This window comes from Lampris incognitus, chromosome 18, assembly GCF_029633865.1.
Source record: "Lampris incognitus isolate fLamInc1 chromosome 18, fLamInc1.hap2, whole genome shotgun sequence".
NCBI lineage: Eukaryota > Metazoa > Chordata > Actinopteri > Lampriformes > Lampridae > Lampris > Lampris incognitus.
Window position 1 is genome coordinate 26,778,229 of NC_079228.1, and position 14,347 is coordinate 26,792,575.

The 14,347-nt window shown below is 45.1% G+C and overlaps 2 protein-coding genes across 2 annotated transcripts; both read left to right on the plus strand.

Annotated features, from left to right (window-relative positions):
• On the plus strand, positions 1 to 8,780 carry tekt2 (tektin 2 (testicular)). The gene is made up of 11 exons (XM_056298855.1): positions 1 to 25; positions 940 to 1,103; positions 1,355 to 1,480; positions 1,863 to 2,068; positions 2,995 to 3,138; positions 4,245 to 4,359; positions 4,784 to 4,891; positions 5,516 to 5,659; positions 6,507 to 6,586; positions 8,380 to 8,580; positions 8,702 to 8,780. The coding sequence occupies exons 2-11, from the start codon at positions 948 to 950 to the stop codon at positions 8,709 to 8,711; spliced, it is 1,290 nt and encodes a 429-aa protein (XP_056154830.1). The 5' UTR covers positions 1 to 25; positions 940 to 947; the 3' UTR covers positions 8,712 to 8,780.
• A 4,307-nt stretch (positions 8,781 to 13,087) lies between these two features.
• On the plus strand, positions 13,088 to 14,089 carry si:dkey-211g8.9 (free fatty acid receptor 3). The gene has a single exon (XM_056298009.1). The coding sequence runs from the start codon at positions 13,088 to 13,090 to the stop codon at positions 14,087 to 14,089; it is 1,002 nt and encodes a 333-aa protein (XP_056153984.1).
• Positions 14,090 to 14,347: the final 258 nt, after the last annotated feature.

A 14,347-nucleotide genomic window follows, 5' to 3' on the forward strand; every position in this document is an offset into this window, starting at 1 on the left:
CAGTCGAAATATTGTGTAGTTCCAGGTAAGTAAAGCTTGAACACTTTGATTCTAATTAAGCAAATTGTCGTTTCGATTCGAATCAATCCTACAAAGTGAGTACACGAAGTACACGCTAAATTCAAAACTGCGAATAACTTACGTAACTATAGAACTTAACGGTGCGCGGCCATGATTAAGAGTGACGTGCGGCGAAGATATATTCGTATCATTCGTCATTTCTTGCGTTGGTTGTGTTCTTAAAAGTCCATTTGCTGACCGACTGTGCAACCACGTTGGTTATTACATTGCCCTCATATCTGTTTCGTATCGCCACTGTTGAATAGATTTTACTCCGGTGTTTTTTTTAAAAAAATTTTTATCGACTTCACTTTTCCCAGAAGCCACAAATAATAAGGGCTGCTTTGCTACCATACAGTCTCTGTATCCCGAGATACTTTTGGATCTGTCTTGTAATCTGCATATCGATGTCAAACACCAACCTTTACACGTTTTCCAGGTCTTATATGAGAAAGGAAGTGTTCAACAACTGACTCCAGCCCTGTTGGGCACAAGTAGATTCACCTGAAATCCTGCTTGTGACTAAAATTGTGCTTCAAAAGACTCGGTGGCAACACAGGTTGAAGACACCTTTTGCTGTGGTCTATTGGACACGTTCCCCAACTCACACATAGCTGCAGGATTTTGTATTTTGTTCATTTAGTGTTCAGGGGTGATATGCATGGTGTATTGTCCATCATGTTTTTACAGTGTCCCTCGTACTGTTTGTGTGGTCATATTCTCCTTGAACCATGGGGGTCAGTAACTAACTATAGAGAAAATGACTCATTATATTGTTTGTCTTTCTTGCATGTTATACTTTGCAACTTGACGTCATTCTCGTTACTGTTGCACTTGTTGTTTACAGGCCTTTGTTTGTTTCTGTCTATGAAACACTAGGCTGTGGGATGTCTGTCTTTGCTGCAAAGCCTGGTCTGCACCACAGTGTGTCAGATTGGCAAAGCAACAACAGGCATCTGTCAGCCACAGCAGAACATGAGAGACGAGTCTCAAATGAGATACGGCAGGTGGGGAGGACCGTACGCAACGAGACCACCAGCAAGGTGGGATTTATTTATTTACAATCTATTCATTTTTGAGACAGTCTACCAGGAAGCCCAAAGCTTAGTGTTATTGCCTACAGTATTGAGAAAGCCCGTCATTTACTTCTATTAGAGTACACACCTATTTGTGTAATAAAAGATTATCTAACACAACATTTGGTAAACCGCTCAAAAGTTATTTCCTGCAAACATTTTTAGTGTCCTGTCATTCGTTTTTTTTTCAGTTGTAATGTTTCCCCCCTCCTCCCTAGACAATCTTGGATGAGAGCGCTACCTGTCGCAGGTTGAGCAACAGGATCTGGGATGTTGCACAGTGGAAAGATGCTTTGGAAATCTGTGCACAGGAAGTGGACAAAGAAATGGAGGCTCTGACACTGGTGATTCCAAATGTCAAATTCTTTGAAAATATATGCAAGTGTCATTGCATTACAGAAGGTTACCACTTGTCTGATGATGAGTCATACCTGCTGCCTTTGTGAAGTGGTGTGTGTGTGTGTGTGTGTGTGTGTGTGTGTGTGTGTGTGTGTGTGTGTGTGTGTGTGTAGGTGCGTGTGACATCAAATCACTCTCAATTCACAATGAATGTAAATCAAAAATGAATGCTCTTCAATAGTTGTCAACATTCATGCAATCATTCAAGATACAATTCATAGAAGAAAAATTAAAATTTTCACATTTTATAGAAAATTTGACTCTTAATTTGGATAATCTTGGCTAATTTCTATTGCCGTAACCTTCACCCTGGTGTATGTGTATCAGTCTAAAGAGCAGACTGAACAGGCCCTGGCAGCCACAGGAGTGCCTCTGGAGGTCAGTGGGGAATGTCTGACCCTGAGGGAGGGTCGACGTGGGTACGAGCTGGTCGGCGACCCTGTGGAGGAGCAGCTGAAGAAAGAAGTAGAACTTATTGAAAAAGTGCAGCAAACTCTCCAGCAGCACATAGACAAGGCCTTTGAGCAGCTGTGGTGAGGGATGCTGTGGCAGTGATGCTAGCGCTAACTAGAAAAGGCTAAATCTCCTGAGGACAATGTGTGTGCTTGCTTTGGCTGAACTGTGAGTTCAGTATAAGTCTATGAAGAACCTGGAGTGAACTGTGACATCATCAGTCTTCACGTCATATTTCAATTCATTTCTACAAAGAAAGTCTTTATACAAAAAGAATTAGATATCTACAAAGTGCAAGTAGAATCAAAACATTTGCACAGAAGCCTGAATAAGTTTAAAATGCTGAATGTTTTAAGGATTTGAACGGCTTTTTTTTGTTGTTGCTTGGATTGCCTGAAATTAGTTTATTATGGTGGCCTAATAGTGTAAAACACAACAAAATTTACAAAGCTGATTTTCTTGACAACATAATCAATGACTCAGTTCACAATCACATGAAGCCACAACAAAATGACATGTCTAAAGCAAAGAAAATTTGACAACAAAACAGCATTTAGCCACTTTGAATTTTTTCTTATGCGTTGTAAATGTTATGGTCAGGCTCAGTGTTGATAAGTGCCAATAATAGTGAGGAAATATGATGAATTACAAATTAGGTAGGAGTGTAAATGTGTTCTTGCTTAAGCAAGCACACTAATAATACAATATCTCCCTTTTTTCCACTTTCTTCCATCCTTTGTGTACATGCATGTATTTTATATATTGTGTGTATATGTATGCATATACATGTTTTCATAAATACATACAGTTAAAGTCAGAATCATGTTACTTTCTATTGCCAACTTGCTACCTTACCTTCAAGAGGCCTTTTTTAATTCAATCTGGTGTAAAGAAAAATGTGTTTTACGTTTACATTTAAGACACATCAAATTAAAACTCAACATCCTGGAAAACATGAAAGATGTTGCACAGACCTCTGAGCATCTCCATTTCTTGTTGTTCTCAGTATCCTGCAGGAGGCTCGTCACCAGCTGACTGCTGACCTGCAAAACAAGGTGGACACCCTGAACATTGACATGGAGTGTTTGTCGCTCACAGTGAAGTCGCCACAGATCTCACTGAAGACCAACCCTGCTCGCATACCCACTGGGTAAGCTGTAGTGTGTATGTGTGGGAAAGATGAAGATGTCGTAATAAAACATACTGTACACTCAGGAGAAAATGTCAACCTGTGTCACAGGAGCCTCTCCTCCTTCTTCTTCTTCTTTTTCTTTTGGCTGCTCCCGTTAGGGCTCGCCACAGTGGATCATCCGTTTCCATCTCTTCCTGTCCTCTACGTCTTCCTCTGTCACACCAACCACTTGCATGGCCTCCCTCACCACATCCATAAACCTCCTCTTTGGCCTTCCTCTTTCCCTATTCCCTGGCAGCTCCATCTTCAGCATCTTTCTCCTAATATACCCAGCGTCTCTCCTCTACACATGTCCAAACCATCTCAATCTTACCTCTCTTGCTTTGTCTCCAAACCGTCCAACCTGAGCTGTCCTTCAAATGTACTTGTTCCTAATCCTGTCCTTTTCCGTCGCTCCCAATGACAATCTTAGCATCTTCAACTCTGCCACCTCCAGCTCTGCATCCTGTCGTTTTGTCAGTGCCACTGTCTCTAAACCATACAACATAGCTGTTCTCAGTATCATCTTGTAAACCTTCCCTTTAACTCTTGCTGGTACTCTTCTGTCGCAAATCACTCCTGACGCTTCTCCACCCACTCCACCCTGCCTGCACTCTCTTCTTCACCTCTATTCTGCACTCCCCGTAACTTTAAACAGTTGACCCCAAGTATTTAAACTCATATGCCTTTGTCACCTCTACTCCTTGCATCCTCACCATTCCGCTGTCCTCCCTCTCGTTCACACATATGTATTCTGTCTTGCTCCTACTGACTTTGATTCCTCTTCTCTCCCGCGCAAACCTTCACCTCTCCAGGCTCTCCTCAACCTGCTCCCTACTCTCACTACAGATCACAATGTCATTCGCGAACATCATAGTCCACTGAGCTTCACAATTTCACTGCGCTTTCTCATAAGGATGAAAAAATATATCATAAAATAGACAGTTGCAATAAAAGGATTGTGTTTTGCATCAACAGGGAAACTTCAAACAATGATTTAAAAAAATGTATGCCCTCAGCAGCTTATATACAGGAATGTCCTCATATAAATGGCACAGGTGATCGTTGTCACTTCTCTGTTGTAGTTCCATCACTCCCCAGGAGTGGGTGCAGTTCAGCCAGTATAATGTGGTTCGTGCACAGGAAGCAGTGCAGGTGTCCCAGCAGATAAGGGAGGACATGAGCCTCACCAGGGCCCAGGTATGTTTGATGAAACTACACCAAGGTGAAATAGTATCTGCAAAACATTAATGGCATTGGATTTGGAACATGCTTGGAGTTTCTCATGGTCTAGAGTTAAGAGAATCCACAGAAATAAGGTAGTGTTGACTTAATACTTTTGTATTCATTGTGTAATCCTGTGAAGCAATGCCCAGCCTTTATGGCAACCAAACTAGTCTAATACAATTCATAACAAATTTGAAAAATACTCTTTGGCCCAGGATAGGATGAAACACACATCCTCAAGCAGAATACGTATCAGAATTTCTTTATTTCATTACAGTGTTAACTTCTTAGACTTTCTTATCTCCATGAGGACCTAAAGCAAAGTATGTGCATCCCTCTGGTTGTGTAAGACTTGGCAGACCAGCGCTGAGCCGATTTCTTATCCCGTCTCCATCAGCTGCAGAATGACTTGGAGACTCAACGCGGTGCCACCGACTTTGCCTTCCGCAAGCGTACTCACCACGAGGAGCAAGCCCGCCATGAGCTGGAGTGGCAGCTAAAGAATGTAAGACACCTGAATTGTTTTTAATGTCTCAAGGAAACTCATGTTTAATGTAGTAAGAGAGTTCAGTCTGTTCCTCCTATGGATGGATGGATTGCATTTATATGGATGCACGGCCTTTTCAATGTAACACCTCTGCCTCCATTATTTGAGCACATACCCCTCACAGTGATCGGAATAAATCCTATATAATGGCAGTGTGTGTATGTATGTAGATAGGTAGCTAGGTGTGTCATGTATGTTGGTAAGTAGGTAGGCACTTTAATAGACTACTTATAATTTCTCTCCGTGTCTTTCCTCTTAGAGAATATTTTCCTTGAGGTCAATGTTAACTTTGGTTGATTAGCCTGATGCTATGTGTGATTGATATGAGTTAAATTTGAACTACCAGGACTCTAATCCATCAAATTACTGTCTCTCCCCATGATCCAAGACAACATGTACATATAATGACCACTCAATTGTTCTTCATGTCATCTGTTCCACATAAGCATGGTTGTATCGATGGTTATGTTGGTGGTTGTATCAGCGGTTGTATTGGTGTTATCATCAGTGGTTGCTTTGGTGTTTGTATTTGTAGTAACAAGGGTGCGATGACTGTCTTCCTGTTTGGTGTTTGAATGTCAGACTGAAGAAGAGATTACAGAGCTGGAGTGTGATATCCGTGGGCTGAATGATGACCTCCAGGTGAAGACAAACTCATTGAAGCTGGCCCACACGAGACTGGAGAACAGAACCAATAGGCCGGGCATGGACCTGTGCAGAGATGAGGTAGACCTGGATATGAGCAAACTTATCCTCATCAAATCCATTATCATGCTCACCGAAATACATGTAATTTCAGTTCAAAGACTTAATCTGTCTCTGTAGGGCAATTTCACTCCCGGGTATAAAGACACGATCGCTTTTCTTAGACTAGATAGATTTTACAAATTAGGACGATTCAAATTGTCACATAGTTTGTCCATAACATGCATACTGAATTCATTTTCAAATACGTATGGGGTGTTCGGCCAGTGGCGGTCTATGCTGTTGCCTTCCAATACGGGGCTCACCGGTTCGAATCCCTGTGTTGCCTCCGACTTGGTCGGGTGTCCCTACAGACACAATTGGCCATGTCTGCGGGTGGAAAGCCGGATGTGGGTATGTGTCCTGGTCGCTGCACTAGGGCCTCCTCTGGTCGGTCAGGGTGCCTGTTCGGGGGGAGGGGGCAATAGCGTGTTCCTCCCACGCGCTACATCCCCCTGGTGAAACTCTTCACTGTCAGGCGAAAAGAAGTGGCTGACGACTCCCCATGTATCGGAGGTAGCATGTCGTCAGCTGCAGCTCTCCCCGGATCGGCAGAGAGAGTGGGGCAGTGACTGGGACGGCTCGGAAGAGTGGGGTAATTGGCCAAATACAATTGGGGAGAAAAAGGGGGAAAATTAAAAAAACAAAAAAACTTTTGTATGACTTTAGTCAAGTTCATATTGGCCTCGAGTAGTTTGTAGTTGAATAGAACACTTTTTTTTTATGTCCCCAAGGTGCTGTGACTTTGACTCTTGCCCTTAATGCTTTTGGTTGCTTGATAGGTTGTTGATCATATCTCACTCTGCGGTTGCTTTCATTCTCACTCCAGGTTCAGCATGGCCTGGTGGAGGAAGTGAACCAGTTGGAGATGACCATCAAGGCTCTGAAACAGAAACTGTCTGAGGCTCAGTGAGTTGGTGCTTTGTGCCTTCTGCCATCAGCCGAGTGGGAAATCTCCTGCTGAACATTGTCCACCCTGCTGCTCACTCTTATGCAATTCTGCCCACTAGCAAAGATTTTCACTGAACCCTTTCCTTCAACACTTTTTGGTCTCTAGGTTCTCTAATGTTTTATATGATATATGTCATTAATCCCATGGAAACTCTCTTTTTGTTTGTTGAGAACCACCCATGTGAGAGCCTCATGACCTCCATAAGGAGGTGAGAATGTTGTGTCAGCTAGTGACACCTCCGCAGGCTGAATGCTTGGGAGGCTGAAACTGTTTTTTTGTTTTTTTTATCAACAGATTTCTACTAATCTCTAAAAAAAACAATTTAAAAAAGTTATTTCATTGAGTTGGAAGTCTCAAAACCTTATTTTTCTCAAGGCAAGTGTATGAATGTGCCACAGCGGTGAGATAATTTCAGTTGTTTGGTGCAATGATGCCTTTTACTGTATTTCAAGAACACGACACGTCCGGGTAGTGTCATGGTCTATCCTGTTGCCTACCAACATGGGGATCGCCGGTTCGAATCCTCATGTTACCTCCAGCTTGGTCGGGCGTCCCTACAGACACAATTGGCTGTGTCTATGGGTGGAAAGCTAGATGTGGGTATGTGTCCTGATCGCCGCACTAGCGCCTCCTCTGGTCAGTCGGGGTGCTTTTTCGGGGGGAAGGGGTACCGGGGGGGAATAGTGTGATCTTCTCACACGCTATGTCCCCCTGGTGAAACTCCTCACTGTCAGGTGAAAAGAAGCAGCTGCTGACTATACATGTATCGGAGGAGGCATGTGGTGGTCTGCAGCCCTCCCCGGATCAAAAGAGGGGGTGGAGCAGTGACCAGGATGGCTCGGAAAATAGGGTAGGTAATTGGCCAGATATAATTGGGGAGAAAAAGGGGGGGGGGCAAAAAAAAATAAGAACATGACAAATTTTCTTTTGTTTTTAATTTTTTTTAATTTTAGATAGTTTCCAAAGCAACCATAACCCAGAGCTGCATTGGAAATGTAAAGACTGTCTTACTCCATGGGTAGGCGTTGTGACTTAGTTTAAGAAAACTAAGATTTTAGTACTGAATGTGGAACCAAGTGTCACCACCTCGTTAAGATGGACGTTTTGGGGAGATCACCCAGCACGCTGCCCATCACATCCACCATGAACCTTTGCACATTTCCAATGCACACATGTGTCACCAGATGTCAAGACAAGATTATAAGAGACCATTCCCTGTCATCGTCATGTCTGGGGCTTTTTTGTTTGTTTGTTTTTTTAATTTATTTCTGATTTATCCCTTTTTTTCTCCCAATTTAGTGGCCAATCGATCCCTATTTTTAGTTCAGACATCCAGCCTCGTACTGCCAACTGCATCTCTCCAGCTGGCAGTCTTGAAGGAGACGCCTCCCCACATTCGTGACAAGGCGAATCCAGGCCAAACCACTGCTTTGTCTGACACACACAGAGACGCATTCATGGGATGAACACAAGCCAACTCTCTGCCCCCCTCCCGAAGACAGCGTTGCCAATTATTGAGACCGGGGCATGAACCCCGGTCCCCAGTGGGCAACTGCATCGACACAAAGCCGATGCTTAGAGCACTACTCATGTCTGTTATTTTTTTTGGGGGGGGGTTTCTACCTAATGCCACCTGAGGGTTTCTGGCTGGGCTTTTGGTCATTTCCTTGTGGCCAGGTTTCAGTACTGTGACTCATTTACTTGGCTGGACTTTGAAAAGGTCTAATTCTCCTTTTCCTTTTCCACCCAGGCACTCTCTGCAGAAGCTGCAGCTTCATCACGCCCGGATGTCCAAGGATCTTAGCAGAAAGCAGGAGGCCTTATCTCTGGAGCAGCGCAGCTTAAATGCCCGTAGCCGCCTCGTTCCAGCTGCGTACACCGTCAGGTCTCCAGTAACACACGTCCCGCTCACCAACTCCAGCGGCAGACATAACCTGCAGCTGCTTGCTCAGTAAGATGCCATCATTTCATAAAAAGGAACGAGGATCTCTCTTAGTAAATGACAAATATTTCAACATTTCCTTTCTTTTCATGTGTTTTTGACTCGCCTCACTCATCGGTGTTTCCTTTAGGCTCAGGTGAGGGCCAGAGTTTTGAAAACCATTCATCTCTAATGAAACTAAATTAGATATGCAAGTGTATATTATTTGCATGGTGATAGAAGGGGATAAACAGAGTGAAAACGGTAAAAAAAATCAATTTGAAAGGGGGGGGGGCATAGACATCCCAAAACACATGGCTGCAAAACAAGAAACCAAAAGAAACAAAAAAAATCGCACCAAGTAAATGAGAAAATCCAAGCTGTCCAGCAAAGACTCGCAGAGATTTGATAACAGAATTCAAATCACATCAGATATGGTACAAAATGGCTGAACAACACGTATAATAACAAAGTACATAAAATGAAATTCAGGACGTTTTTTTTTCCTCCCCAATTGTTTATAAAAATTTATTTCTGATTTTTCCCCTTTTTTCTCCCAATTTAGTGGCCAATTGATCCCTATTTTTAATTCAAACACCCACCCTCGTTTTGCATGCGTTCGCCAACTGCATCTCTCCGGCCGGCAGTCTCGAAGGAAAGCGCCTCCCCACTTTCGTGACAAGGCGAATCCAAGCCGAACCACTGTTTTTCCGACACACACAGAGACGCATTCACATGACGAACACAAGCCGACTCCGCCCCCCTCCCGAAGACAGCGTTGCCAATGATTGCTGCTTCATCGAGTCCGGCCATAGTCGGATCTGACGAGACCGGGGCGCGAACCCCAGTCCCCAGTGGGCAACTGCATCAACACCAAGCCGATGCTTAGACCGCTACGCCACCGCGGACGCTTCCTCCCCAATTGTATCCGGCCAATTACCCCACTCTTCCGCGCCATCCCGGTTGCTGCTCCACCCCCTGTGCAGATCCGGGGAGGGCTGCAGACTACCACATGCATCCTCTGATACATGTGGAGTCACCAGCCGCTTCTTTTCACCTGACAGTGAGGAGTTATGCCAGGGGGATGTAGCACGTGGGAGGATCACACTATTCCCCCCAGTTCCCCCTCCCCCTTGAACAGGCACCCTGAGCAACCAGAGGAGGTACTAATGCAGTGACCAGGACACATACCCACATCTGCCTTCCCACCCACAGACACGGCCAGTTCTATCTCTAGGGACACCCGACCAAGCCGGAGGTAGCATGGGGATTTGAACCGGCGAGCCCCGTGTTGGTAGGCAATGAAATAGACCGCTACACTACCCAGACGCCCCAATTCAAGAAAAGTTTTATGTCTATACATGTGTCAGACATTGCCGATGCGTTGTGATATTGTAAATAATAATAACAATAATAAATTAAACTTATATAGCGCTTTTCTAACACCCAAAGTCGCTTTACAATAAACGGGGTGAAACAAGACAACAGACAAACAGCACAGACATACAGGGGTAGATGAGAAGGGGGGCTATGAGAGGGAGAAGCAGCAGCAGCCACACACGACACCAGCAGTACTCTCCGACAGATACAAAAGGGGAAGAAAAACAAACATCATAAATTACAGATGAAGTCTGAAGAGGTGAGTAAATGCTATAATGCATAACAAAATATAGTCTTTTTTTGGGCCACCCAGTTGTATTACTTCAGAAAGAAGATAAAACTTCCTGTAGCCATGTATGATTTTGCATATTACTACTCAACTGTTTAGTATTAATCCAAATAGATATGTCCTCATTTGGGTTCTACAGCCCACCGAGGCCTGTTCAGACTTTCGTTACAAGTGGTATGCGGTAAAAATAACATTCTTCTTTGTCGTGGTGTATTGCATGAACTGTTATGATGTTTTACCTCCATTTTTGTCGATCATGTTTAAAATGTTTAAGATTGTATGGCATGTTCTCGGCCCCAATAAAGGATTTACTCATGAAGATGTCGACTTTCCTGTCCTTTTGATGCATTTCTCTGTTCGAGGTTGTCTACTACTAACATTCAGGGGCTGGTTAAAGATTGATTTATCCAAAAACAAAAAGGTATATGTGTGTGAAGGTGCTCACGTTCATGCACGGTCGTTGCCATCATTGACCATTAGACCTAATGACTCTGTTTATCCTCCTGGTATTGTTTGATCAGCGGATCGGTGGGTGATTATGACGTGAACTTTGCCTCATAGGGTATCTGTGGTTTACACTGGAAATATGGTTAACATGCACTTCATAGAGGACCTTAGACAGTAAACCCCGTTAACAGCCACCTTCTCAGTAGTAATGCCTTCAAATGGATTTGTTTTGGTCAGCTGCAAGCTTTATGACCACCAAGAGGAGATGAAAAAAAAATCTGTTTTAAAGAAATGTTTTTGTCATAAGTTTAAATATTCTGTGTGGTGTCACAACTATACAATATGAATATGCAGAGACTGACTTGTCTTGTTCCCTCACTGAACAAACTCCTTAATGAAAAAGCCACTTAATTTGTCATTTTACAGTTACAATGAAATTTGTCTTCTGCATTCAACCCATCCTGTTGTATAGGAGCAGTGGGCAGCTGCAGCGCCCGGGGGAAACTCCATTGCCTTGCTCAGGGACACGGACAGGCATATTAACCCTAACATGCATGTCTCTTTGATGGTGAGAGGAAACCCACGCGGACACAGGGAGAACATGCAAACTCCACACAGAAAGGACCTGGGATGGACGGCCTGGGGTTCAAACCCAGCACCTTCTTACTGTGAGACAACAGCACTAACATCTGGGCCACCGTGCCACCCAGTTAATGATCACCATATGAACCACCTGACTGTTGATGTTGCAGGGCTAGTGTGTTGTGTTGTGTTATGTGTATCCGTGTGCTTTTGTGTACTATGCTGTGTCTATTAAGGCTGTGCTGAAGTTCTGTATAAAGAACTTTGTGTAAAACATACTAACCAGAGCAAAGGATGTCCTCCTTGGGGACAATCAATCAATCAGTGAGTCTATCTATCTATCTCTATCTGTCTGTCTGTCTGGATATCTTGCTGTTTGGCTGGCTATCGATGATGATTTTGGGACTTTCCTGGGGGGGGGGGGGTTTCTAAACTCTCAGGTCTTTGCATGTCAACCTGATTTTCCTTCTGTGGTAGCACTTATAATTACTCCAACCTCAAACCAGTCATTGATTAGTTCAATTAGTACAAAGTTCTTTCTTCTTTTTAAAACATTCACCTTAAAACTGTCATCCACATGGCAATAACCAGCAGGTCCTCAGACAACAAAATCCCAATGGCATCAGACCCACGGTGCTGAAATAATTACAACACGTCTTCAAACCTCTTCGATGCTTCAGAAAAAGGAAGTGCTGGCAAAACGCAAGGCATGAAGATCGGTTGCAGCGAAACTAGTTTCCATCAATTCGAATAAAAATAACAGTTCATTCAGCTATTTAAACAAAAACAAATTCTCTGAACTGTCTGACTGAATAAGTGTACCCAGTCAACTGTCCTGTTGTGTGAACTTATAACAAGAAGGAGCACAGTTCTCTTCTGGGAAGGAGTTTATTTTTTCTCATGGCAAGTGTCATTCTGTTGTAGAAAGATTAAAAAAATGCTTTTACAACAACCTTTAAGGATTTTCTGCTCCATTTTCCACCCCAAAAGTACTTTTTTCATGACAAACACACACACACACACACACACACTGAGAGTGAGCAACTTGTTCTCTGTCACTATAAAACAAGTAACTTCATGTCACAAACACGTCCCCCTATTCCCAAGCCCGACCCACCCTCTCCCCCCACATCGACCATCAACTTGAAGGTTTTATGCCTTTACTGCCTGACCCTCCAGTTCATTTAGAGTGGCCTGTCTTTAACAGCATGGCCATGTGCTTCCTGAAAACCTGAATTATTCTGAATCATTTCACTAAAGGGCCCAGATGCTACCTGTCTGTTGCCCTCGATTGCGGGGGCAATTAAGGCAGCCTGGTGCCTCCTAAATGCCACCAACTTCTGCATGAGTGGACATCTCTGCTTATCTGCCAAGCTGCCATGATGTCGTAGGCACCTCGCCCCCTCCATTCCCACGCACATCACCGCCACACCCACTTCCTGGTTTGTTTTGTTTGTTTTTTTGCTCCCACCTGTTTCAGAGATGTGGGCTTTGTCTACCTGTTTCTTCTTCTGCCTCCGTCCTCGGAATACGATGAGTGAGAGATGGTGGGTTCAGCGGCAGCTTCTTCACCACATTGAGAGAAAGTATCTGGCCTTTGTGACAGACCTGCTTTTATGAATGGGAGGAGATGGAGGGAAGAGTGTGCATGACTGCTTTCAAACCTACAGCATTAACTGTGTGTTGATATGGTGAGGACTTTTTTTCTCCCAAGCTATTTAATGTGGTTAGAGTCGGAAGATTTTTAAGTTGTCGTGGCGATCTGAGTGCCATGTCACCAGCGTGCTGAAGCTTTTGTACATCTGAGCTAGACTGCTATCCACGGTCTCAACTTAAGACATGCATGTAGCAGTGGGCGACTGCGTCGCCCTGGCCGTCTACTTGTTCACCTTCATCCTGGGCCTGCCCGCTAATCTGCTGGTCCTCTTTGTGTATGTGCGAAAGGCCCGCAAGCGAGGCGCCACACCCAACGTGGTCTATGCCCTCAACCTGTGCCTGGCAAACCTGGCACTTGTAGCCTGGCTGCCTGTCAAGGCCCTGGAGACACTGCTTCAGGACTGGATGCTGCCGGCGCCACTGTGCCCCATATACAACTTCTTCCTCTTCTCCTCGCTGTACGGCAGCTGTCTCTTCCTGACCATTGTGACAATAGGCCGCTACCTCAGCATCGCCTTCCCCATCAGCTACAAGCGATACCGCCGGGCTCGCATCTCCTGCTTCATCAGTGCTGCCCTGTGGGTTTTGGTGCTCCTCCACCTTGGCCTTGGCATGGTGGCTGAGGGAGGGGCCTATTTTGTCTCACCCGGTGAAGGCGATGCTTCGGCCTGCTACGAACACTTCAATGCTTCCCAGCTGGCCGTGCTCTTGCCCCTGCGGCTGGAGATGGCCATCGTGCTGTTCCTGCTGCCCCTGATGGTGACCGCCTTTTGCACTCTGCGCTGTGTCACCCTGGTGTGGCGCACCTGTTTGCCTGCTGTGGGGAAGAGGAGGGTCTTGTTCGTAGCCCTCTCCACCCTCACCGCGTTTGTGGTGTGCTACGCACCCTATAACATTTCCCACGTCGTGGGCTTCGTGCTGGAGTTAAATGTTAGCTGGAGGAGAGAGGCCATGCTGACCAGCTCCTTCAACGTTTTCCTGGAGCCCGTGGTCATGCTGATCGTGTCGCCGGCGACGTCGCACAGCAGAATCTGTGGACGGCAGAGCAGACTGAGCAGGATGGAGGCGCATCGGCGGCATTGCGACACCCTGACACAGGAGCCCGTGGCGAATGTCAGGGGGGTGCCCACGTTGTCTGAAAGGAGCAAACCTGGGGTTGACCTGACTAGAGTGAGTCAGGACTAAGGTCAAAATGAAGAAAGGACTTTTTTTTCTTCTCCCTTTTTCTCCCTGGTTGTATCTGGCCAATTACCCCACTCTTCCGAGCTGTCCCGGTCGCTGCTCCACCCCCTCTGCCGATCCAGGAAGGGCTGCAGACTACCACATGCCTCCTCTGATACATGTGGAGCAGCCAGCTGCTTAATTCCACCTGACAGTGAGGTGTTTCACCAGGAAGACATAGCGCATGGAAGGATCACGCCATTCCCCTCAGTCCCCCCCCCC